Raw genomic sequence first — 23,409 nt, forward strand, 5'->3', positions numbered from 1 at the left:
TGCGAGGCAACCATGAGAGAGAACTCAGCCCCCTTTCAAGAGGCCCTACAGGCCAGGAACTCCATGACAAAGAGATTGCTCCGTGCTAGCAACCCTGACAGTGAGTCTGCATTCGCCTCAGGTCAGTTTAAGGCATTTGTGGTCAAGAACTTTATCTGAGCTGTAACCATCACGCCTTAAACCGTCAGGATGACAGATCGTGGAGACCGTTAAGAATGAAGAGAGGTGAACAGACTGAGATGAATGTGAAGTTTCTGGTTATTACTAGTCTTAGAGCTGGAAGAGACATTAGAGACTGACTGCAGCAGTGCCCTCTAATAGAAATTTCTGCAACGATGGAACTGTTTTAGGATATCTGTTCACAACCATAAAGGACAGACTTGAACCCTGATTACTTATATCGCTTACTTTATTATTTATATTATAGTCTGTGCAGCAATCCAATATGGTAGCTACTGGCCACATGTGGCTATTGCACATTTGAAATGTGCCTGATACAGCTGGGAAACTGAATTTTAATTAAATTTAATTTTTATTCATTTTTACTTAAATAGCTACATGTGGCCAGTGGCTACCATGTTGGACAGCCGAGGTCTAGGTCCATCCATGAGGAGACTAGAAACCTTGGATAACGTGTCTCCATGTCATCCGTATCCACAAACAATAATTTGTCCTGTAAGGGCAAATATTTTATATAGGCTGCTGTGTCTATGCCTTTTCTTTGCTTGCTTTTACCAAAAAGAGTCAGTATTTTCTAGGATATATGAAATAGGGTTAAAATGGATTTCTGCTGCTCAGCTGAGGTTACCGGCTCTAGACTGCAAGACGGCCTGCTGTGGTATTGGCAAGACAGCCATCTGGGAGAGTTCCTTTCAAGGAAGGTAGAAAGAGCAGACCCCTGAGAGCGTCTGTGCTCTAGGGGGCCCTGGGTGTCCACGAGCCGCCTGTCGTCCCCAGTGGCTCTTTGGTGAAATAAGCCATGGTTCAGGCACTGAAGGGGGTTGTTGCCCAGCATCTCCACACCTCATAGTGTGTCACAGAGCGTGTTTTGCATAATGGTCCCAGCTTGCTTTTATTTCTTTTTTCATTTACTTTTATTTTATTTGAGCATTTTTAATATATAATACTTTTGCTTGGTTCCAAATGTACAAAATGATATGCAGCAAAGTGTCACCCCGTCCATATCACAGCCATCCAGTTCTTTTCCATGGGGTTGCCAATGTTGTCCTTTCCCAGGTGTCCTTTCAGAGACATTTTATGCATACCACAGGAAATAGGTACATATTTTCTCTCTCTCTTTTTGCACAAGAGTAGTATTCAGAACATACTGCTTTCAGCTGCTTGATGTTGTACCACAGGGGGCAGCAAACTATGGTCCACCAGCCAAATCTGACCCACCGCCTGTTTTTCACAAATAAAGTTTTATTGGAACACAGCCATGCTCGTTCATTTACATATTGTCTGTGGCTGCATTTGCGCTACATCAGAGGGGTTCAATTGTTGCCACAGAGACCACATGGCCTGCTAAGCCTAAGAAATTTACTATCTGGCCCTTCACAGAAAAAGTTGCCAGTCCCTGTTCCAGTTAATGGATATCCCAGGATTTATTTAACCCATGCCCTGCTGATGAATATTTAGGTGGCTTCCAATCTTTTGCTATTATAAATAAGCCTAGTCACTAACTTTGTGTGTCCCTCATTTCCCAATATAGAAATGTATCTGTTGGATAAATTCATAGATGTGGAATTGCTGGGTTGAAAATTATATGCATCAGTAATTTTGATAAATATTGCCAAATTACCCTCTATAAAGGTTGTAAGAATTCATATTCTCATCAGAAATGTCCAACAGTGCCCACTTCCCCACATCCTCACCAATATTGGGAATTCGCACACCTTGTGACCTTTGCCAATATTATAGGTAAAAAAGGGTGATTTTTCAGTGCAGTTTTATTTTGCATTTCTCATAGTACGAGGAAGATGGAACATCTTTTTCACACTGGATTTCATCCATATTTGCTTGGTGTGTTCCATCAGATCATATCTTTTGCCCATTTTTATTAGGTCTTGGGCTTATTACTGGTTTGTAGCGGCTCTCTGTACAGTAGAGAAATTAGTCCTCTCTCTGTGATATAAGTTGTAAATATGTTCCTAGCTAGTCACTTGTCTTTTTACTTAATTTATGGTAGTTCCAGCTGGCTTTCAAAAGATATTGTTAGTCAATAAGGAAGGGTTATTACAGGAGCCGGGAGGCCAGGATTTGGTTTCTGTAGCTGTGTGCTGGTGCATACAGCTGGTGGGCAGTGTTGGGGGGAATCAGAGTAGTTATTAAAAGGGAAAATAAAGAGACTGTCTGGTTGCAGTAGGCACTGCCTATCCTATGCCTGTTCTTGACCCTACCCAGCACAACTATGTGTGTTATAGAGGGCACTCCCAGGCTGTTATCTTCTGTGTTGTGTTTTCAACCCCACAAGTGGTTGACAACCAATATTTGAGTGACTATCTATGTAGGGGATCTCCAAACATTGCAACCTCCCCCTCACACCTTCTACCAGGAATTTTCACTCACCCACTCATGCAGACTCCATTTGTCATACACAAATCAGGCACCAGGCCCTGTGCATGGTGCTGTGGACACAAAGTCCCTGGCTTCAAAGAATGCCCACCCCTGACCACCTGATTCTGCTGATCCCAAAGCTATTTCTTAACAGTGGCTGTTTCCCAGAAAAAGTGTAGGGACCTTACTTCTATTATTATTATTTTATTTTATTTTTTTGAGGAAGATTAGCCCTGAGCAACATCTGCTGCCAATCCTCCTTTTTTTGCTGAGGAAGACTGGCCCTGAGCTAACTAACATCCATGCCCATCTTCCTCTACTTGATACGTGGGACGCCTGCCACAGCATGGCTTGCCAAGTGGTGCCATGTCCGCACCCAGGATCCAAACCAGCGAACCCCGGGCCACGGAAGCAGAACGTGCAAACTTAACCGTTGCGCCACCGGGCCAGCCAGGGACCTTACTTCTAAAATAAGAGATCCGCAAAGATGAAACATCCCAAATCCGTGAGAAAGTAAGGCACTGTGTTCATATTCAACACTTACTAGTCTCCTAGGAGGGAAAAAGCAGAGGAGTCCCTTCTTAGGAATGGGATGATCTCCATGAGCCAGAACAAAAACACTATCATTTAGACCTCTCTGATAATTGTTTTAAGAAGAAAAATCTGTTCCTCTTTTCAGAATTACTCTCATTGCTGAGCCTCTTCTGCCACCTTCATCAGCAAGGTGTGCTTACTTATGACCAAGGGGGCAGCAAGTCCCCAAAGTCGTGTGTTCCTGTGTTTCCTCTGGCGGCTGTGACTGACGGTGGGAACTGGTCCTACACCCTAAAGAGAGCAGCGGCAACAGCCAGGCAGCTCTTGTGCAAAGTCAAGGAGGAACCTGGCTGAGCCTCCCCGGGCCAGCTCTTCTGCCCGCGTTGACGTTTCACTGAGGCAGACATGCACTTCTTTGTAATTCCCACTAAGGAGACCCCATGTCTCCGGAGAAGACTGGATGGCATCCAGCCTTCTCCCAATATGTCCTACAGCTGGCTGGGGGAGGTCAGGGGGGTGTGCTGCCTGTCAAAAGCTATCCTTAGCCAAATAACATTTATATGACATCGTATGACTGTAAAGTGCCTTATAGTCATTATAATAATGATGGCTAATCTCCTGATGAAAAGGAGATTTGATTTAATTCCATTCCTGGTAGATTCCTCCTCTTCTGTAGTTCCTAGCAAGTACCTGGGACATGTTGTAGAATTCCAATAAATGTTGTTGGGCATGTCCTAGGTGTAAAAAGCCATGTTAGGTCCCCAGGGGGAAAGAGGGGTGAGTAAGAAGTTGTCCCTGCACACAAGTACCTATAGTCTAGGGCGAGGTTGGCTGGGGCGCAGGCTGAGGCAATGGAAAGACCACTCTTCTACAGGGCACAGCGAGATACGCCATGGAAGCGGGGCCAGCAAAGCAAGGATTGAGCATTTACCAAGTGCCACACAGTCTTCTGGGCACTTGACAAGCCTGTTCTCACTTAATCTTCCCAACGTGAGACGGGTATTGTGATTTTATCCCTTTAAGAGGAGGAAACCGAGGCATGGAGAGGCTTGGTAACTTACCCAAGCTCACCCATTTAGAAAGTGGCAGAGCTGGGACTCAAACCACATGTTCTGAGTCCAGAAGCAATAACTGCTGGGCTGACCTGGCCAGATTACAGGGAGGGGGGAACCTTAATTCCTTTTCTTCTTTAAGAATGAGCGAGTGGAATGTGAGGTTGGGAGGCCTTTGTCCTGAAAGACCAAAAGATTAGGCCAGACTTTCATGATCTTTCCAAACCACGATCCTGTGCGCTCCTTGTAGGATAAGATTCTTCTGTGATACAAGGTCGGGAGCCCCTGTCTCCCCAAGTGGTCCACTGGTTTCCCTTTCTCCATGATAGTGAACGTGAAGAGGTTAGCACAATCCCGTGGGATCTAAGAAGCTTAAGAGCAAGGTGTTTAGCTGTACTCTGAGGCAGAACAATGCTCTTATGAAGCTGTTGTTCACCATCTGCAAAAACCAGAGAGCTCGAGTGACTTGCCAAAACCCGCAGAGCAACTGCTCGGGAAAAGGCAGAATGCGCATTTCAACCGCTGAGCGCCCATCCTGGACACATTTCTGCTATGAACACGCCTGCATCATTGCTCTCCATACTCTGCCTCTTCCAAAGCTCTGACTCTCTCCTCACACTACAAAGTGGCATTTCTTCCAACCCCCAGGTCATGGCCCAGGGGGTTTTTGAGAATGGCTCTCCTAATCAGCAAAGAGGACAGGTTTGGAAATGGCTTTTCCCCTCCGTTTGGAGACCTTCAAATGCTTCATTCTAACTTACTCAAAAGCATGCTGCTTTTCTTCTCTCACATCCATCCTTCACATGCAATAACATGCAAATTTAATTTTAAAATTGTTTAATTTGAAAATTTTTGCCATGTTTCAAAATGTCAGCATGCTCTCCTGCCCCAGAAATATACATAGAATACAAACGTGGGCAGCTCAGCTCCCACACAGGGGAGCCAAGGTTTCAAGCTGCTTTGAAAGCCTGGGAACCAACCTGTTTGAATCTCCTTACGCATCCTGGCCACTGCACTGAGCGACAAAACCTAGTCTTGCCTTCCCATCCTCGGGGTCTAGAATCACACCCCTCCTGCTTGGTCTGTGAGGAGAAATCTGAAGGCATTGGGTTGAAATGGAAACAGAAGTAGAGTTATTACAATAACCAGAAAGCAGAAATCTAAATTGGCAAAGAGCATGTAATACTTTTCTGTGAGTTAAAGCAATTAACTGTCCCCAAATGAAGGGCGAGTTTCACTTGTGGTAAGTTGATTTGAGAAAGTATGGGTATGATATAAAATAACACAGAAACTCATAGTGATCAAATTAATTTCTTTTTCTCTTTCAATTTTAAACTGTATAAGAAAGTTTCCGTTTGGTGCTGGTAGGTCATTAACTCTTCTCTTATACTTACTAATCTCAGCTGTCAGCAAAGAGAAAGTAGGATTTGGGACTCAGCAACTTGGCAAGAACATTTGCTAGAATGTAATAATATTGATGTGTTTCAACTTTATTAATTTCTCAGTTATCTTCTCTCTGTGGAAAGTGACACGGTTTTATCAGTTTCTGTAGCAATCTGGAACTTTGCTTCCATGGACCAGGCATCACGTGGGAGTTGTAAATGCGGAATCCTGGGTCCTACTCAGGATCTCCTGAATCAGAACCTGCATTTTCACAAGATCCCCCAGATGAGGCTGATGCACATTAAAATTTGAGAACTTATCTACAGTTTGCATTTTAAACACATTTATTTACAAAGAAAAAGTGGATTGGTTTAAATAGAAATGGTATGAGTTAGTATTCAGATACGTGGAAAACCATGGTGGTTGTTCAGGAATGCTGGGAGTGACTTGGGTACAGCATTTTGCTAATGAAACCAAGACATGGGGATTGAGTCCTCCAGGGACCAGTACGTACCTCTGAACGACTGAATACAAGCCACTCATTGTCTGTGCTGAGAGGAGGGACAGATTATATGGGGACTGTGGCTCTAGCCTTGGCCAGCAACTTTACCCCAGACCCGCCCACCAAGGCTTTGAAACTTTCCCTCTATGGGCCATGGCTTCCCCTCATGCTGGCTCTTCCCCAAGTGTGCTGGTCATGGTTCACGACTGCTCTCTGCGGGGAAATCTGAGCATGTGATTTATGTGCCAGTCAAATTCACAATACCACTTAAAGGCAACATGGAAATTTCTGTTGATATTTTCTTTATGCAATTTTAGAAATAGAATAAATTTTAAAATAAAATACTTACATTGCCATTCCGTTTGCACCTATAACTTCAGTGTGACTTGCCTTTTATTGCAAAATCCGCCAACCGTTTTTATAATTCTATCATCAACGATAGTGGCACAATATCAGACTACAGAAAAATACTTATTAATATCTTATTAAGCAAAAAGTCACTCACATCAGTGATGAATGGGGATCGCTCTGCTATAAATTTTGATTGATATTTTCCTTGATCTTAATGGGTTGATTCATCAATGATGTAAGTAACTTCATACTGGAAAAATATTTCCTCTAATTTTTGTGCTATTCACAATGCAATAGCTACAGACATGACCCACTTTTAAGTTTAATCTGCATTATTAACATTTTCTGCATCTCTTTCTTAAGTCTAGACAATCAACAAAACAATAATTCAATCCCTAACTCGTAATGTTTGCCAATTTCCATGGTGTAAATACTCTCACCATGGCTGATTTCAAACCACCAACTTGACGTCAGCGAGCACAGAGTGTGCAGAGATGTGCAGGGGCACACCACCCTGCGTTACTCCCACCACGCAGGTACCATCGGTGTGAATAACCTCAATATCGTAGATAACGATAAACTGTAAATAATTAGCAAGTGATGTGTTTTGAGTATTTGTTACCATTTTTAATATAACTTATTTAATTGTAAGCTGATATAATTTAATTTTTAATGATGGCTGTGTTTAACAACCAGCTTACAAAATTCCTGAAAATTTAGCCGGCTCCAGCTCACAGCTGCCCTGGCACTCTGTGTAGCTGCATTGCCTGACTTTATTTTCCTGCAAGGTCACCCTCTCTCCTGCCTCCCACCCACCCACACAGCCCATCTGGCCAGACCCCAACCCCAAAGAGAGGAAGAAGAATGGGGTTACTGATCAGAGGAGGACTTGGCAGACAATGAAGGTGTCTTAGAGTGAGCCACCCTCACTTTGCAGAAGACAACTCCAGTTTTGGGGGGGTCTTAAATTGATGGATTGGTGGAAGTGGCAGCATTAAATACACATTAAGAGCACAGCTCTGGGGTCTGCTGCTGGGCTCAAGTCCCAGCTTTGTCCCTTATAGGCCATATGGTCTTGAGTAAATAACTCAATGTCTCTGTGCTTCAGTTTCCTCATGTAAAATGGGAATAACAGTGATGCTTTCTTCATAGGGTTGTAAAGATTAAATGAGATTATGGACTTAAAGCTGCGAACAGAGTGCTTGGCACAGAGTCAGTGCTTAACACATGTTCATCATCATTGGTAGTATTCAGCCCATAGTGGCTTTCACAAACTCATTCGTTGGCTACTATTACATTTTACATATAGAAAATCTACACGGCCAATATTTGCATGCTTTTAAGGTTCTAAAAGCTTCCACATGTATAACCTGACGGAAGCCTCATAGGGACACCAAGAAGTAGCCATCATGTGATTGTCATTCTCCAATCATTGTCACCTACATTCTGTAGGCAGGGACAGGGACTCAGAGAGGCTGAATGATGGCCCAGGGACACACAGCCATGGGCTGACCAGTCAGAGCTGGGCTCAAGGCTTCTGTTCTCTTTCAGCCATTCCCAGGGCTTTAATGGACATTTTTGCAGAGCTCTTTACAGCCCTCAAACAGCAAGAACTGGCAGAACTACTGAGATATGAGCCTTTTGACTTGGGGTTTCTTAGCCAGTCAAATAGATTAGACTATTTTTGCATAATTCCATAAATAAGTACTAATCTATGGGGAAAATGGTAAATCCAGAAAGCCAGTAACCTAGGAGAGAAAGCAGTTTTTTCCTCCTTCATCAGTGGCTGGGAGACATTCCACCAGACTGCACTGAAGATGAGTGGGGATGATCTCGAGTTTCTTCCCTTTTCCTCAGAAATGAGAAGAGTAACCGGGTCCTGCTCCCCTGAATATATGGGGAGGAATCAGAATGTGTCCATCTTGCTCTGGGGAGAAGATTCAAAACACAGCCCTTCCCTTGTATTAACAACTGTGGCCAGACGCGTTTTCACAAGGAAACAGGGACTTTCGGATCAAGTTGGCTAACTCCTTGTTTGAGGAAGGTGTGGGGCCTTTGGCACCGTCCTTCAGTCCTGGAAGGGGTAACAATTCTCCAAAGCGCAATTTGACAACATTTATCAGAATTACAAATACCTACCCTTTTGACTCAGCAGTTCTAATGAAAGAATTTACCCCTCAGAGGCACTCCCACGTACAAAAAGTGAGGGACGTAAGGTTATTCTTTGCACTATTGTTTGTAACAGGCAAAGACTGGAAACAATCTAAGTGTCCATCAGTGGGGGACTTCTAAATAATTACAGTACTTCCAAACAAGGCAATACCATGCAGCCGTTAAAAAGAATGTAATTGATCTATATTCACTGATACAGAATAATTTCTAAGATATATTAAGTGCCAAAGCAAAAGGAGATGATCATACATATTTGTTTATAAATATATGAAATATTGCTGGAAGGAGGTAAAAGAAACCACAAACAGGACAACTCAGTAATTAGGGCACAGAAAGAGAAGGAGGCTTTCTACTAATATCCTTTAGAAAAATCTTTTGAATTCTATTGTATTTGCGTGCATTGTGTGAACAAACTAAGTGTTTGTATACACGTTAGTGAGGGCACCTATGGAAAAAGAGGGATTTTAAAGTCTAACAGCTGTTTCCTCTGAGTGAGAGGCAGTGGAGTGGTCATCAGAAAGGATGAGAGGGAGGGACGGGCTCTCGACTCAGCCCTGCTCACCGGAGACCTCACTCTCCACAGCAACAGGCGGAGGTGGCCCGCATGGCCCGGACCCAGGAGGAGAAGCTGGCTGCTGCCCTCAGGGTGGAGTTACACAACACTTCGTGCCAAGTCCAGAGCCTCCAGGCTGAGACGGAATCCCTGCGGGCCCTGGTGAGTGGGCTAGGAAGAGCCCTGGCGTGTCTTGTGTCACTTTTAGCTCTCAACTGTCAGATTGTAGCTGTACGAGTCATCGTTTGCAAAGGATTCCCATCTCACAGCATATGAGTTTTGAGGCCTGAAAGGCTCATCTGATACTGAGTCACAAGTATAGTAGACACGGTTAGTGCCCCCCGGAAATACCCTTCACCAGGCTGTTGCGAATGTTGGCAGCTAACACCCATAGATGCCCCTTCTCAGCTGTCCCTCTTACCAGAGAATCGCCCTGGCCTAGGAGGTTAGGCCAGCCTACCTTCCCAGCCAGTGATTCACTCACAGAGGGATTGAAAAGCCCAGCCCACCTGCTTCAAAGTGAGACTGGCTCTATGGTGCAATTCAGAATCCAGAGCTCTCCGTGGGATCAAGCTGTTGCCAGACTCCAGCTGAGACCCCCTCCTGGCCTAGCACCTTCTCCTGTCCTATCCTGCTTTCCTTGCTCCCCTTCTCCTGGGAGCAACCCCTCAATTATTTACATGTACCAAGATCCCCATCTCAGGCTCTGCTTCTGGGAAACCCAACCTAAGACTAGTAAGCTCATGAGCTCCTCAGAGTCACCGGGGTTTGTGGGCAGGTCTCTTGCATCATCATTATTATTATCATTATTATTATTATTAATTAAAATAATTACTAATAACATAGCAATCGACCCTCTGATTGCTGATCTTCTGAGACGGCCCCTCCAGGGGGCCATGTTTGCCTATTTGAACCACAGCATGTTGTACACACTGGAGTGTTCGAAGGGGTTGGTTTGTGTCGCCCTTGTGTCACCTGAGGCGGTCTGGATGCCATTGAGACCCAAGAAGCCCCTCTCTTCCCTCAGTCTCCAGTCCTGGGGCTGTTCGGATACCAGTGCTGGTGTCCCTTCCATCCACCACTCCCCAGACACCCTCCTCTCAATTTTGCCACGCAAATCAGCTCCATCACCAGACCACCAGCCCCACCTCCCACTGGAGCACAGACTACCGTGAAGTCAGCTCAAGAATTCATTCTAGCTGGTTCCCCTCAGAAACGACTTTTTCTCTGCCTGTGGCAAGATCATCTCATCACCCCAGTTCCATTCTTCAAGTGTCTTCTTTCACTTGGGTCAGGGGTCCTCCAGCCAACTAGGTCACATGATGCCCATTCAGCTCAGGGAAGACGCTCAGTCTTGTCATGACACAACATGACACAACATACGTCTCGTATATCTATTCTCTCCTCCTCGTTCTGTGATGGGATCTGGATCAGTGCAAGGCTATGTAAGTAAAGGATTTGAGGTGAGAAAAATCAGGAAGCTACGGCCTAAAGTAATGCTACTTTAAAAAATTGCCTGAAAGAGGGGCTGGCCCCGTGGCGCAGCGGTTAAGTGCGCACGTTCTGCTTCGGCAGCCTGGGGTTCATCGGTTTGATCCCAGGTGTGGACATGGCACCGCTTGGCACACCATGCTGTGGTAGGCATCCTACCTATAGAGTGGAGGAAGATGGGCATGAATGTTAGCTCAGGGCCAGCCTTCCTCAGCAAAAAGAGGAGGATTGGCAGCAGTTAGCTCAGGGCTAATTTTCCTCAAAAAAAAAAAACTGTCAGAAAGAGATTGCATTATTTATTCAGTTATGTGAATTTTCTGCTAATCAGTTTTATTCACCTGCCATAACCCTTGATAAACATCCTACTATCAGGGGTGCTGCTTTTTGTCCAAATTGCTTTAGGCACAATTAAGGGGCTGTCATTTCTTTCCCAGATGTCCTTGTGGCTGCCAAAATTGCCACTCTTCCAGTGATGGAAAGTTCCAGGGAAAAGGTTGGGGACATATCCTCCAGCACACATCATCAAAAAAAGCCTTATGAATCACAGCCTAAGTGGCAGGGGGCCCATCCCTCAGCACACATCCACACAAGTATGTTGGGCGCCCGCTGGTTCTAAGCCCTCCCGTACATCCTGGGGATGCAAATGAATCCGAGGGTTCCTGCCCCCCAAAGCTCAGAAGCTGAGTGCTAAGAGAAAACCTGCGCACGAATGACTGACCACAGCAGAGGGGGACTGTGTTCCCCAGAGGGGCGGCTCCAGCAGTCTCCATTCTCAGCAAGCCCCTGGCCCACCCTCACCTCTGTCCCTCAGCAGGTACTGTCACCCGCACCATTCCGCAGATAAGATTAAGGTCCCCCAACGTGAGGTCTCTCTGGCTTCCATTTCCCATCTCAAAATATCTCTGAAGCTTTGTCCAACCTCTCCTCCCTTCAATAGGCTTTACCTGTCCCCTGTTACACCATCTGGGATGTTCCTCTATCTACTATCCCTTCTTTCAATGTCCCTATGCCCTGCGGTTGCCTGGGGGTAAAACAGAAAGCCTTCCTTTGCCAGCACCACCAGCTCGGACTTTATTTTAAGGTCCAGAACTCACCTTTTGCTTTCCTACCCTTGAACCCTTGGACATGTTCTTCCCCTGGCTGGAAGGAGACCCCCTCCCCGCAGCTCTGCCCTCCTCTACCTCTCCTCTCCTCCACACCCTTGGCACAGGTGAGATGGAAGACACCGAGGTGCTACACCCACGTGAAGCCTGGACCCCAACTCCCACAGCTGGGGGATCTCTCCCCCACCCACTCACATTCAGAGCACTGCGGGTCTCGTGGTTATATCAGCTCTCCACTGAAGTCACGTTAACTCCTTGAGGGCAGGGACCATGTCTAATTAGTTTTATGTCCCCAAAATACTTCATATAATGCCCAAAACATAATTTCTTCAAAGTGATGCGAATAGTAATAAGAATGTGCTCACATGCCTTCTTTCATCAGATTCTCATAGAAACACGTAGAAGTGTGGGGACGGTGACTGCCAGCCCCATTTTTCAGAAGAGAAAACTGTGGCTCAGGGATTTGCCCACTAACCTGAGTAATAAGTGGAGGAGCCAAACCCTGCAGCTCTATTACCCGACTAGACCACAGCCGTCCTGTGGAACTGGGAACTGGGCTCGGGCTCTGGAACCTGGAATCCTAGCTGTGTGACCTCTCTAAGATTCCGTTTGCTCCCTTGTAAAGTGAGGATCTGTTTGAGGTATCTTATCTGTCTGCTGTGTTCGTGGCTTAAGACAACAGTAAATCATTTGTCCATTCGTCCAGCATTCAAGCCCAGTTCGGCAGATAGCTCTTCTCTGTTCCACATGGCACCTGCTCCGGCTGCAACATCCAAGAATGGCTTCTTCAGCTCACACATCTGGTGCCTCAGCTCTGCATCTCTCTTTCTTGCTCCACGTGGCCTCTCCATGTAGCTAGCTTTGACCTCCTCATCTTGTGGGACTTCTGACGTGTGGCATCTGGCTTCCCTCAGACTGTGAGCACAGAACCTACCAGGCCTCTTAACCCCTGGGCTTGAAAGTCCCTGAACACCACTTATATAGCCCGCTACTTGTCAAAGCAGCCACAGACCAGCCCAGATTCCACGAGAAGGGAGAAAAACTCCACCCCCTGATGAGGCAGTGGCAAGGTCCCATGGAGGAAGAGCCTGTGGGCTGCAGATCATTGTTGCAGCTGCCTTTGGAAATGTGACCTACCACTGGACCATAATAGAATTTTCCTCATAAAGTCATTGGGATGATTAATTAGATGATGCAGGGCAAGCCCATAAAACAGTGCCTGGCACAGAGGGAAGAGTCAAGAAATGGTATCTATTATTAATTATCATTGTAAAATTATTCTTATAACCACTACTATAGTAACCCCAAGTTGGCATCATCTGCTTACCTCACTTAAACCCTGTGGTCCTAAGTGTTGGAACAAATGGGAAAAGAACTCACACCCCCAACCGGAAGACGTGGGAGTAGTGACATGCTGGCTGTGGTCAGGACCCAAGACAGGTTGTCTCGGCCCCTGCTGCCTGTAATAGATCAGAGTTCTGGTCACTGGGCCTTGAAGCCAAGGTGAGCTGGAACAGGCAGTACACTCTCCTACAGCTTTCAGATACCGCAGAGTCCATCCAGCCATCCCTGTTATCCTCAGCCAGAGCAACCTGCACACACACAAGGCCCTCATGACTTCTAAAAGCCTCACACAGCCGAGCTGGCAACACTTTCAGCCCCCTTTGCCAACAAGGCACTGTTTATATTGGCAGCCAGGCACCAACAACGGTGCTTGAGGCCTACTGAGCTCCGTGTTCAGTCAATTCAGATCAGGACTGGAATTCAAGGCCAGAAATCACAGGAGGTCACTATTTTACTTTCGGGGGGCTTAGCAATTCAAGGAAGTCTCAAATCTCCAGAGACTGGGGAATAAGCTTGCTTCTGTGGTCTCCGTTTGCTGGTTCTCTGTCGCTGAATGGCCGAGACTAGGAGACCTGCAGCAGTGGCCTGATCATAGTCACTCAAGCTCAGGCATCTCTGTGAGAACTGGGCCAGCATGTCAGGGACTTAGCGGGGAAGCAGCGCTTGGGCTCTGAGGGTGGGATGGAAGAGACACAGGACCTCTGGTAAGAGTTCCCACGAACCTTCCTTGGGCAGTGGGTCCTAAGTCACCAGAGAAAACCCCAGGCCACATGGAGAAATCACCTATGAACATGGAGCGAACACTGTAGACAGATGATCCAACCATGATTCCATGAAAGGTTTTTCCAAATCACAGATGTTACAGGTCCAACGTCAACAACAACCACTCACAAACCAAGCAATTTCCTGATAAACAAAGGGAAGCAACCCAGGGAGACTGGAACAAATGATTCTCAAAACCCAGATGGCCAACTCTGCATCCTCACTGCCACAGAGGGGTTTTCCGATCTCACCAGCAAAGCAGTAACCCTAGACCAAATATGATCCAGATTTATTTTCTGTTGATCACGTTTTGCCACCTGTAAATGTACCTAGGATGGGAATCTGATTCAACATCCTCATATCCTATGCAATTAAGAAGACTTAAACAAGATAATATGGCGCCCCCTGCTTAATTCCAGATGGCATCATGGCCAAGAATCTTCCATTTCAGCCATGGTGGTCAAAAGGGAGTGAAAAATCTCCTGGGGGGCAGGGTACAGAAACTTGTTTCATCTAGATTTGATTCAATCCAATTTAGAAAGATATTTATTTGCTTCTTATGTGTTATATAAAAAGCCAGATGCTAAATTATAGATGCACCATAATTACTATTAAAAATGTTAAAGACAGATGTCCACAGTTTTTTGAAGGTGTTTATTGGCCAGCCCTACAGTTTGCAGGGCTTGGTGTATGGCAAGATGAGAAGGTTTCCAGTCTGATGGGAAGACAGGAATGGCAATAAGTGTAGCCATAATACAAGTGTTGTCATCCTGGGCAATATACACACACAAACACCCACTCCGTGCCAGGCACTGTCTTGTCACTAGGGCTACAGAAACTTCGTTCCTGCTCTCAAAGAGCTCACCATCGGGTGGAAGAGACATGCCCCTAAGAAGCTCAGCCCACTATGGTGAGTTCAGGGCATGCGTGTGCCTTGGCAGCCACGGAAACCCAGCAAGGGGCCCCTAACCCAGTCCGGTGGTGGCAGGGGCAAGAGAGTGTCTAGGGAAGGTGAGCCTGGACTTGGGGATGAGTAGGAGTGAACCAAGCGAGGAGGAGGAGGAGATACAAGCCCAGATTTGGACCTTGGCCAGAGCACTGTGGCTGCCATGTGGGGCATGCAGGACGAGAGCAACTAGAGGCGGGGAGAAGAGCTAAGAGGCCTCTGAGGTGATGCCAGGTGAGAGGTGGTATGCATCGATCCTGGGCTTTGGTGGCTGGAAAAGAGGGCACAAATGTGAAAACTTCTCAAAATATACAAGAGGCAGGACTATGACGACTGAATTTGGGAAGGAAGAAGATCAGAGACATGTCTTTCCCCAGTTTCTAGCTCATGTGAGTGCACCAGCTGAAGCACAGAATAGGAGGGGCCAACAGGTTCAGAATGGCTCCGTTTTGGACACCTTGATTCGAGGCACCCGTGGACTGTATGTTTCCAGTAAGAAGTTCAGTGGTGGGTCCGTGCCTGGGGGAGAGACGTGTGCTGGAAATACCAGTGCAGGAGTCATCGGCAGAGGGACAACCAAAATCAGGAGTGTGGAAGACACCAACCATCGCAGGCCCGGGAGGCACAGCTCGGAGAGAAGTGGGCTCAGCATGGGGCACCGAGGAACCCACAGTGACGGGGCAGCAAGAGAAAAGGAATTAGCCCAGATGTGCCACTAAGACACTAAGGGAAAAAAATGCTGATTCTACAAAGGCCAGAGACAGTCGTTCTAACAACCGCAATCTGGGAAAGAGCGCTGGAGGAGACGGCATCTTAGCTGAGTGATGTGCGGGGTGTCAGCAGCCACCCCGGGAGTGAGAAATCATGAGCAAAAAGGCCCAGAGGCAGTTCAGAGAGCAAGATTTCTTTGAAGAAACACCTGCAAACTGCCTCTCATCTCTCTCTCATTCTCTCACTCATCTCTCATTCTCTCTATTACACCTCATCTCTCTCCCTCCCCCTCTCTGTCCTCCCTTCTCTGTCTTCCTTTCCTCCTCCCATCCCCCATCAGAAGGATCAGTGAATTAGACTAAACAGAGTCAGGCCTCCTGAGGAGGATTCATTATTCCACCCCCCACCCCCGCGAGCCACGTAAGCCTAGCAAGGTCACTGTCCTTGGAGAAATGGACAGACCAGGCCCGTGCCAGTCCCTCCCACTGCTGTACGCACCCCCCGCCCCCCACCAAGGGCCCTGCCTGGTGGCCTTGGGTTTGGACCTGTGCTCGCTCTTTTGTAGAAACGAGGCCTGGAGAACACCCTGCACGATGCCAAGCACTGGCACGACATCGAGCTGCAGAACCTGGGCGCCGTGGTGGGCCGGCTGGAGGCGGAGCTGCGGGAGATGCGCGCCGAGGCCGAGCAGCAGCAGCAGGCGCGCGAGCATCTGCTGGCGCACAAGTGCCAGCTGCAGAGGGACGTGGCGTCCTACCACGCCCTGCTGGACCGGGAGGAGAGCGGGTCAGTCTCTTGGCTTCTTTAATTATGAAAGGAATTCATACCCATGGGTTTAAAAATAATTTTTTCGAAGACTATAAAAGTAATTAAAGTAATTAATTCCAAACTTCCCAACACCCATCCACACACACAGCCTAGTTGTGTCCTTCCGGGATTTTTCTATTCACATATACACAAATATATAGACAAATATATATTAGATGCCTATATACACTGTATACATTTGTGTATTTCTGTATACATGAATATAAACATACATAGACATGAGTACATGTGTTCATACGTGTCTGGTACATACATAGTATGTTATGCATGCTTTCAGCTGCGTGTAAGAGACCCTAATTAATGAGGCTATAAACCATTGATCCTGAAACTTTAATGTGTACTCAAAACACCCAAAACCTGGGCATCTTTTTTAAAGTAGATTCTGCTTCAGCAGGTGCTGGGGTGGGGGCGGGGGGGAGATTTCTCATTTCTAACAAAACTCTCCGGTGATGCCCATGCTGCTGGCCTACAGACCACCCCCTGAGCAGCAAGGGCATAAGCCATGTTTATTTAATGGTTCCAGAAATGAGGTGGTCTAGGCTGCTCAGTGACTTCATTGAGGTCCCAAGCTCTTTTCATCTTTCGAATATAGAATCCCTGATATATTAACTTTTTGTCTCCATCTTTGTCACCCATGGTGGCCAATCCCTGCCACAGCTCCAGACGTCGTATCCTCGTTCATGGCAAGAAAGGGGAGGGAAGACAGGACAGCAAAAAGGCTTTTCCCTGTGTGGCTCTCTTCTTTTATCAGGGAAGGACAGACGTCTTTTGAAGGCCTCCAGTGGGCCTTCTGTTATAGCTCATTGACAGAACCTGCTCACATGACTACACCTGCCTCCAAGGGATGCTGGGAAAGCACCTATTAGCTTTTCCAACCTCCATACTGGAGAAAAGCAAGGGCTTAGGAATGGCATATCTATGTATGCATGTGCGTGTGTATATATACACATATACACATTTTTGTATACATATGCACATGTATATGCATCCGTGCCATCTTTTTGTAATGGGTAAGGATCCCAGGGGCATATGCATGAGTCTTGAGGCTTGGCTTCCTTGCCAGCTCTCTAAGGAAATCCAAGCCTTTATTTTATCATAATTCTCTATCTTCATAGTTTCCTCCAAGGTCCCTTCTAGGGCATCCACTGAATAAGGAATAGACTATCAGTTCTAAGGGAAGACTTAGTCATTGTATAGTCCAACCTCTCAAGATTCCAGAGAGAAGAAGGCCCAGAGCTGAAAGGATTCATCCACGATCACATGGGGAGGTGGAGGCAGAGCTGGGACGGGAGCCCGGGTCTCCTGCTCTCTCCAACGCGCGAGCTCCCTCGCTGTGTAACTTTCTTTCTTCAGAAGGCGAGAGAGCCCCAGGGAAGCAACCTGACCCTCCTCCTTTCATGTGGAAAATATCTCATCCAGCCTCTTTCCAACCGCCTTTTTATTGGATTGATTTCTGTTGATTATAAAAGCTAGATGTTGCTAACAAAGCTCATTTTTTCAGATGCCTATGGACATCTGGATAAACATGCAAAATTGTTTTAAACAAGTACGAAAAGTAATGAGTTGGGCTGAATTGACTTCAAGAACTCCATTTAGTGAGTGCCTGTTATGTGCCAGCACAGTCTTAAGTTCTTTGTTATTTTCATTTCTCCCCACAACTCTGCCAGGACATCATCATTTTACCCCATTTTACAGATAGGAAGCAGCCTCAGAGAGCTTAAGTCATTGCCTGAGGTCACACAGCTAATAACCACGGAGCGGGGATTTGAAACCCAAACTGTCTTGTTCCAAAAGCCAAAGTCTTCCCATGAGACACCTGCCTTTCCTCTAATCCTACTATGAAATCTCCTAATTTTCATCGTCTATGGCCTCTCTCACTCATAGGTGCTTTTTGTTTGTTTCAGCTAATGAAGAAACTTCCTCTCTTCATGAAGAAAATGCTGCCTTCCTCACCCAGTGGCCAATGAAGTTCCTCGAGGAGCTCTCCCACCACCACCCCCATCTGCCCTCACCCCCAACCCTCCCACTCCCACCCCTACCCCGAGATGGAGTCCCTGCTGGATTCCCTGGTTGAGCTGAAAACCTTCCTGGGAGTGGAGAGGGTCCTTCTGCCTTAATTTAAGTAGTCTGTAGCTTGAGCAACCTCCCTTGGCCCTCTCCAAATAAATGCTTTGTGTGCGGCTTCCAGTCTGCCCACCTTGTTCAACTCACCATCGGATCGAGGTGGCTATCACTTTCCCTGCCTGGCCTCTGCTCATGGAGCTATTCTTAAAGGCTTCTGGAAAGGTCCTTGAGCGTGACTCCATCTGCCTCATCATCCAAGCGTCAGCTGCTCTCTGGTTTATCTATGGAAATGTGCTGCTTGGGCAAGAGTTGTGCTCGTGGCATACGAGACTGCCACAATTCGGGGCAAAAACAACAGTCTTGCTAGAGAGGGGACTGGCGTGCTGTTCTGTTGCGTGTGTCGTAATTGCAGGCATCACCGAGCATTCAGACCTCTCTCACGTCCTCTGCGTGGGTATTTATGTGCAGACACACATTTCACTGCTCTTGGCAGACCCCTCAATCGGTTTAAAGGGAACTTCGGTTTCAGTCTGTGGGGGATTAATTAGGTTGTGGTTGCCTACCCGACTCGCAGCCTCAGAATTTTCTTCCAGCTTCCTTCCCCAGCACTCTCAGGGCCCGGGCCAGCGAGGTATAGTTTGTGCAGCTGCCACCTACTCAGGCAAGACTCCCCTGCCTTCTGATTAAAAATGAAACCACCACCTGTGTCCTACCACAGGCTCTCAGTGCCTCCAAAACCACACACACAGAAAAAGCCCGGCCTTAATTTCTTAATTCTTCCCCCAAGCTTGTCTCAGTCGACCTGTCGCACAGAATTTCAGACCAAAATAGCCAGGCTGAGTCGTTGTCCTCATCAGCTGCTAATCCAGACAGGAGGATGTGTCCAAGATGGGCACATTCGAAGACACCCCCCAGTACCTGGGGTTCCAAATAGCCAAGGACAGCTGACATAAATAGAATAAACCTCATTTACCCATAAGAAAGCTTAAAAGAGAAGCAAGGCAAGAAATGGCGTCTCCTAGTTGAAATTGCTCCAACTGGTTTCCCTTTTTGGCTTCCAGGATCAAAGGAATTGTGTTAATAAGCCACTGGGCAGGACAGCTGTTTACAGTTTGCACGACGCCTTTGCACGATTCCATTTGTTGTTTGAGGCACAGAAATAGTCAAGACACCACCTAATGCTCCAGTTCAGCAAACCTCCAGCCCCTTTGGAGCTGCACACCCTGGAGGTGCCCATAACTGACCCACTGGGTCCAAGGGCCTCCTCAGAAGACAGAGTGTGCGGCTGACCTAGCTATGTTCCATGTTCCATGCACCACACACTGAGGTCAGCGATTAATTTTTTGTCCCCCAGCCAAGACCTAAATCCCTAACCTAAACACACCCGGAAGGCCCCAAGAGGTCAGCCGTCATGAGGAGGTACTTCTGTGTCTGAATGGCTGTGCGTTTTCCAGAACCTGGAAGCCGTTTCAGCCATTGGACGAAGGAGAGAATGGATTTGCACACCCTCCTGAGTTTCCAGCCGACAGCATGCCGTGCCCGGCTGCACACACACACTCGCTCTCCTGCGCTCCGTGATCTCACAGAGCAGCTGCCGTAAATCATTAAGTTAATCATCCTTTGGCAGGGAGAGCCGAGGCAGACTGGCGCTTCAGTTCACAGCACGGTCTCTTGCTGCTTCTAATGAGGCTTCGTTAACAGGTAAGAAAAGGCGCTGCTGGGCCTCGACTCCGCCAGAGCCTTATTTAACGCAGGCTTCCTCTCACAACATCCGCGACAGTTACACTCTGGCAGCAGTTCCCTGACAGGTGGGGGCGGGGGCTGCTGCTTGTGTGGGTGTCAAGGACAGAGCATTTGCTCTGGAGCAGACCAGAGAAGGGCTTCCGATGGACTCCTCCAAAAGCACAGACGAGCTCTATTTCCAAACCAGGTAACTCCACTGGCCCCTGGCCAGCACCTGGAGCATGGCGCACACTCCCAATGAGTCGCTAGAACATCTATGGGCTTTCTGACCAGAGCCGTTAAATCACCCCTTCGTTATCATCTGTCACACTTCTGAGCACCTACAGGTGCCCAGACATTCAGTTGGACTTTGGGATACCAGTAAAAAGAAGGCACAGTTTCTGCCCTGGTGGGTTTACAATCTCATTGGGGAGTGTAGGTGTGCATGTAAACGGAGGAACAAAGCAAAGCACGCAGAGCAGCACCTTACAGTTTGCACGACCCCTTCATATAATTCAGTTTATCACAGAAGGCATGAAAATAGACGTCCACATCCGATCCCTGTTGGTTTCCAGTAAGATGATTCAGCAAGAATCCTCAAACACCATGCCGGTCTCTGATTAGCTCTAACTACCCCACAGATAGTCTTTTTTTTCCTCCAGACTTATGGACATAGAATTGGCCTACAACACTGCATCATTTTAAGGTGTACAGCATAATGACTCGACTTCCATATATCATGAAATGATTACAATAAGTTAGCACCCACCATCTCATATAGACAGAAAAAAAATTGTTTTTCCTTGTGATAAGCACTCTAAGGATTTACTCTCTTAACAACTTTCATGTCTATCATAGAGCAGTGTTAACTATAGTCATCATGTTGGACACTACACCCCTAGTACGTATTTATCTGATGACTGGAAGTTTGTACCTTTTCACCACCTTCATCCAATTTCCCCTTCCCCCACCCCCCGCCTCCAGTAACCGCAAATCTGGTCTCTTTTTCTATGAATTTGGGTTTGTTTTGTTTTGTTTTAAGATTAAGTTCTCATGCTCCACTTTGGCAGCCTGGGGTTCATGGGTTCAGACCTGGGTGCAGACCTAAACACCACTCGTCAAGCCATGCTGTGGCAGCATCCCACATGCAAAATAGAGGAAGATTGACACAGGTTCGCTCAGAGCCAATCTTCCTCACCAAAAAAAAAAAATTCCACATTCCACATGTGAGATCATACAGTATTTGTCTTTTTCTGACTTATTTTACTTAGCATACTACTCTCCAGATCATCTGTGTTGTTGCAAATGGCAGAATGCCTCCTTTTTATGGCTGAATGGTATTCCATTGGATATATATAACACATTTTCTTTATCCATTCATCTATCAGTGGACACTTAGGTCGTTTCCACATCTTGGCTATTGGAAATAACACTGCAATGAACATGGGGATGCAGATATCTTTTCAAGTTAGTGTTTTCATTTCCTTCAGATATATACCCAGAAGTGAAACTTCTGGATTGTTCGGTAGTTCTATTTTTAATTTTTTAAGGAACTTTCATACTGTTTTCCATCACAGCTGCACCAGTTTACAGTCCCACCAACAGTACACAAGGGTTCCCTTTTCTCCACGTCCTCGCCAACACTTGTTCTCTCTTGTCTTTTTGATGCTAGCCATTCAAACAGGTGTGAGGGTATCTCACTGTGGTTTTGATTTGCATTTCCCTGATGATTAGTGATGTTAGGCATCTTTTCATGTAGCTGTTGGCCATTCACATATCTTCTTTGGAAAAATGTCTATTCAGGTCCTTAGCCCATTTTTTAATTGGATAATTTTTTTTGCTATTGACTTGTGTGAGTTCTTTATATAATTTGGATATTCACCCCTTATCTGATATATGGTTTGCAAATATTTCTTCCCATTCTGTAGGTTGTGTTTTCACTTTGTGGATTGTTTCTTTCGCTCTGCAGAAGCTTTTTAGTTTGATGCAGTCTTACTTGTTTATTTTTGATTTTGCTGCTTGTGGTTTAGGGGTCATGTCCAAAACCCGTCGCCAAGACCCAGATCAAGGATCTTACCACCTATGTTTTCTTCTAGGTGTTTTATGGTTTCCGGTCTTACATTTAAGTCTTTAATCCATTTTGAGTTAATTTTTGGAGTAGTGCAAGATAGGTGTCTAGTTTTATTCTTTTACATGTGAATATCCAGTTTTCCCAGCACCATTTATTGAAGAGACTGTCTTTTCTCCACTGAGTATTCTTGGCTCCCTTGTCAAATATTCATTGACCCTATATGCATGGGTTTATTTCTTGGCTCTCAATTCTGTTCCATTGGTCAATGTCTGTTTTGTGCCAGTACCATACTGTTTTGATTACTATAGCTTTATAATATAGCTTGAAATCAGGATGTGTGATGCCTCCATCTTTGTTCTTCTTTCTCAGGATTGGTTTAGCTATTCGCTATTCTGGGTCTTCTGTGGTTCTATGTAAATTTTAGGATTGTTTATTCCACTTCTATAAAAAATAACTTTGGAGCCTTGATAGAGATTGCATTGAATCTACAGATGTCTTTGGGTAGTATGGACATTTTAACAATATTAATTCTTCCAAGCCATGAACATAGGTACCTTTCCATTTATTTGTATCTTCTTCAATTTCTTTCATCAGTGCCTTATAGTTTTCAGTGTAGAGATCTTTCACCTCCTTGGTTAAATTTATTCCTAAGTATTTTTTTGTTTTTTATGCTATTGTACTACAGATGTTCTTTCATAAACCCTTACATCATCTTTTTTTGTTTTGAGAAATGGCAAAAGAGGATGGTGTCTCTTTGAGGCAATTCTAGCATCTTATCTAGGGTTGCTGGACTTAGCGAATAAAAATAGTGGATGCCCAAGTAAATTTGAATTTCAGATAAATAACAAATAATTTTTTAGTAAAACTATGTCCCATATAGTGCACGAGACATACTTCTGCTAAAAAGTTATCTGGAAGGTCTAATCAAATCACACAGAAACACTCCACATTCGTATTCCCCACCTAGTGATCTGACCTCAAGTGACCCATGAAGGTGTGTCCAGCATTTCCAGCTTAGATATCCCAACACACAAGAAGGGGAGGCGATGACCCAGGCCGAGTCCTTGCCCCTGGAAACTCACTCCCCTAACACAACAGCACGGCAGGTCCAGTCATGTTCAAGAAATTAATCTGCTAGTTGAGTGAAGAAATAAAGCAAACTATTTTCTCAGCTGAAGCGACTGGCTGAATTGGATCGTATAGACTGGTTATTTTGAACAATAGGTTGGGCAGGAACCGGAGTGGATCCCAGCACAGATGTGCT

The 23,409-nt window shown here is 46.1% G+C and overlaps 1 protein-coding gene across 1 annotated transcript in view; it reads left to right on the plus strand.

The window, feature by feature from the left end:
* The window catches only part of BFSP2 (beaded filament structural protein 2), a 64,144-nt gene extending 45,866 nt beyond the window's left edge, over positions 1-18,278 (plus strand). Inside the window, exons 5-7 of the mRNA XM_046655532.1 lie at positions 9,134-9,265; positions 16,026-16,246; positions 18,193-18,278. Coding sequence (XP_046511488.1) covers positions 9,134-9,265; positions 16,026-16,246; positions 18,193-18,196 — 357 coding nt within the window. The 3' untranslated portion in view covers positions 18,197-18,278. The remainder of the gene's footprint in view (positions 1-9,133; positions 9,266-16,025; positions 16,247-18,192) is intronic.
* The last annotated feature ends 5,131 nt before the right edge of the window (positions 18,279-23,409 follow it).

Source organism: Equus quagga, chromosome 1, assembly GCF_021613505.1.
Source record: "Equus quagga isolate Etosha38 chromosome 1, UCLA_HA_Equagga_1.0, whole genome shotgun sequence".
Lineage (NCBI taxonomy): Eukaryota > Metazoa > Chordata > Mammalia > Perissodactyla > Equidae > Equus > Equus quagga.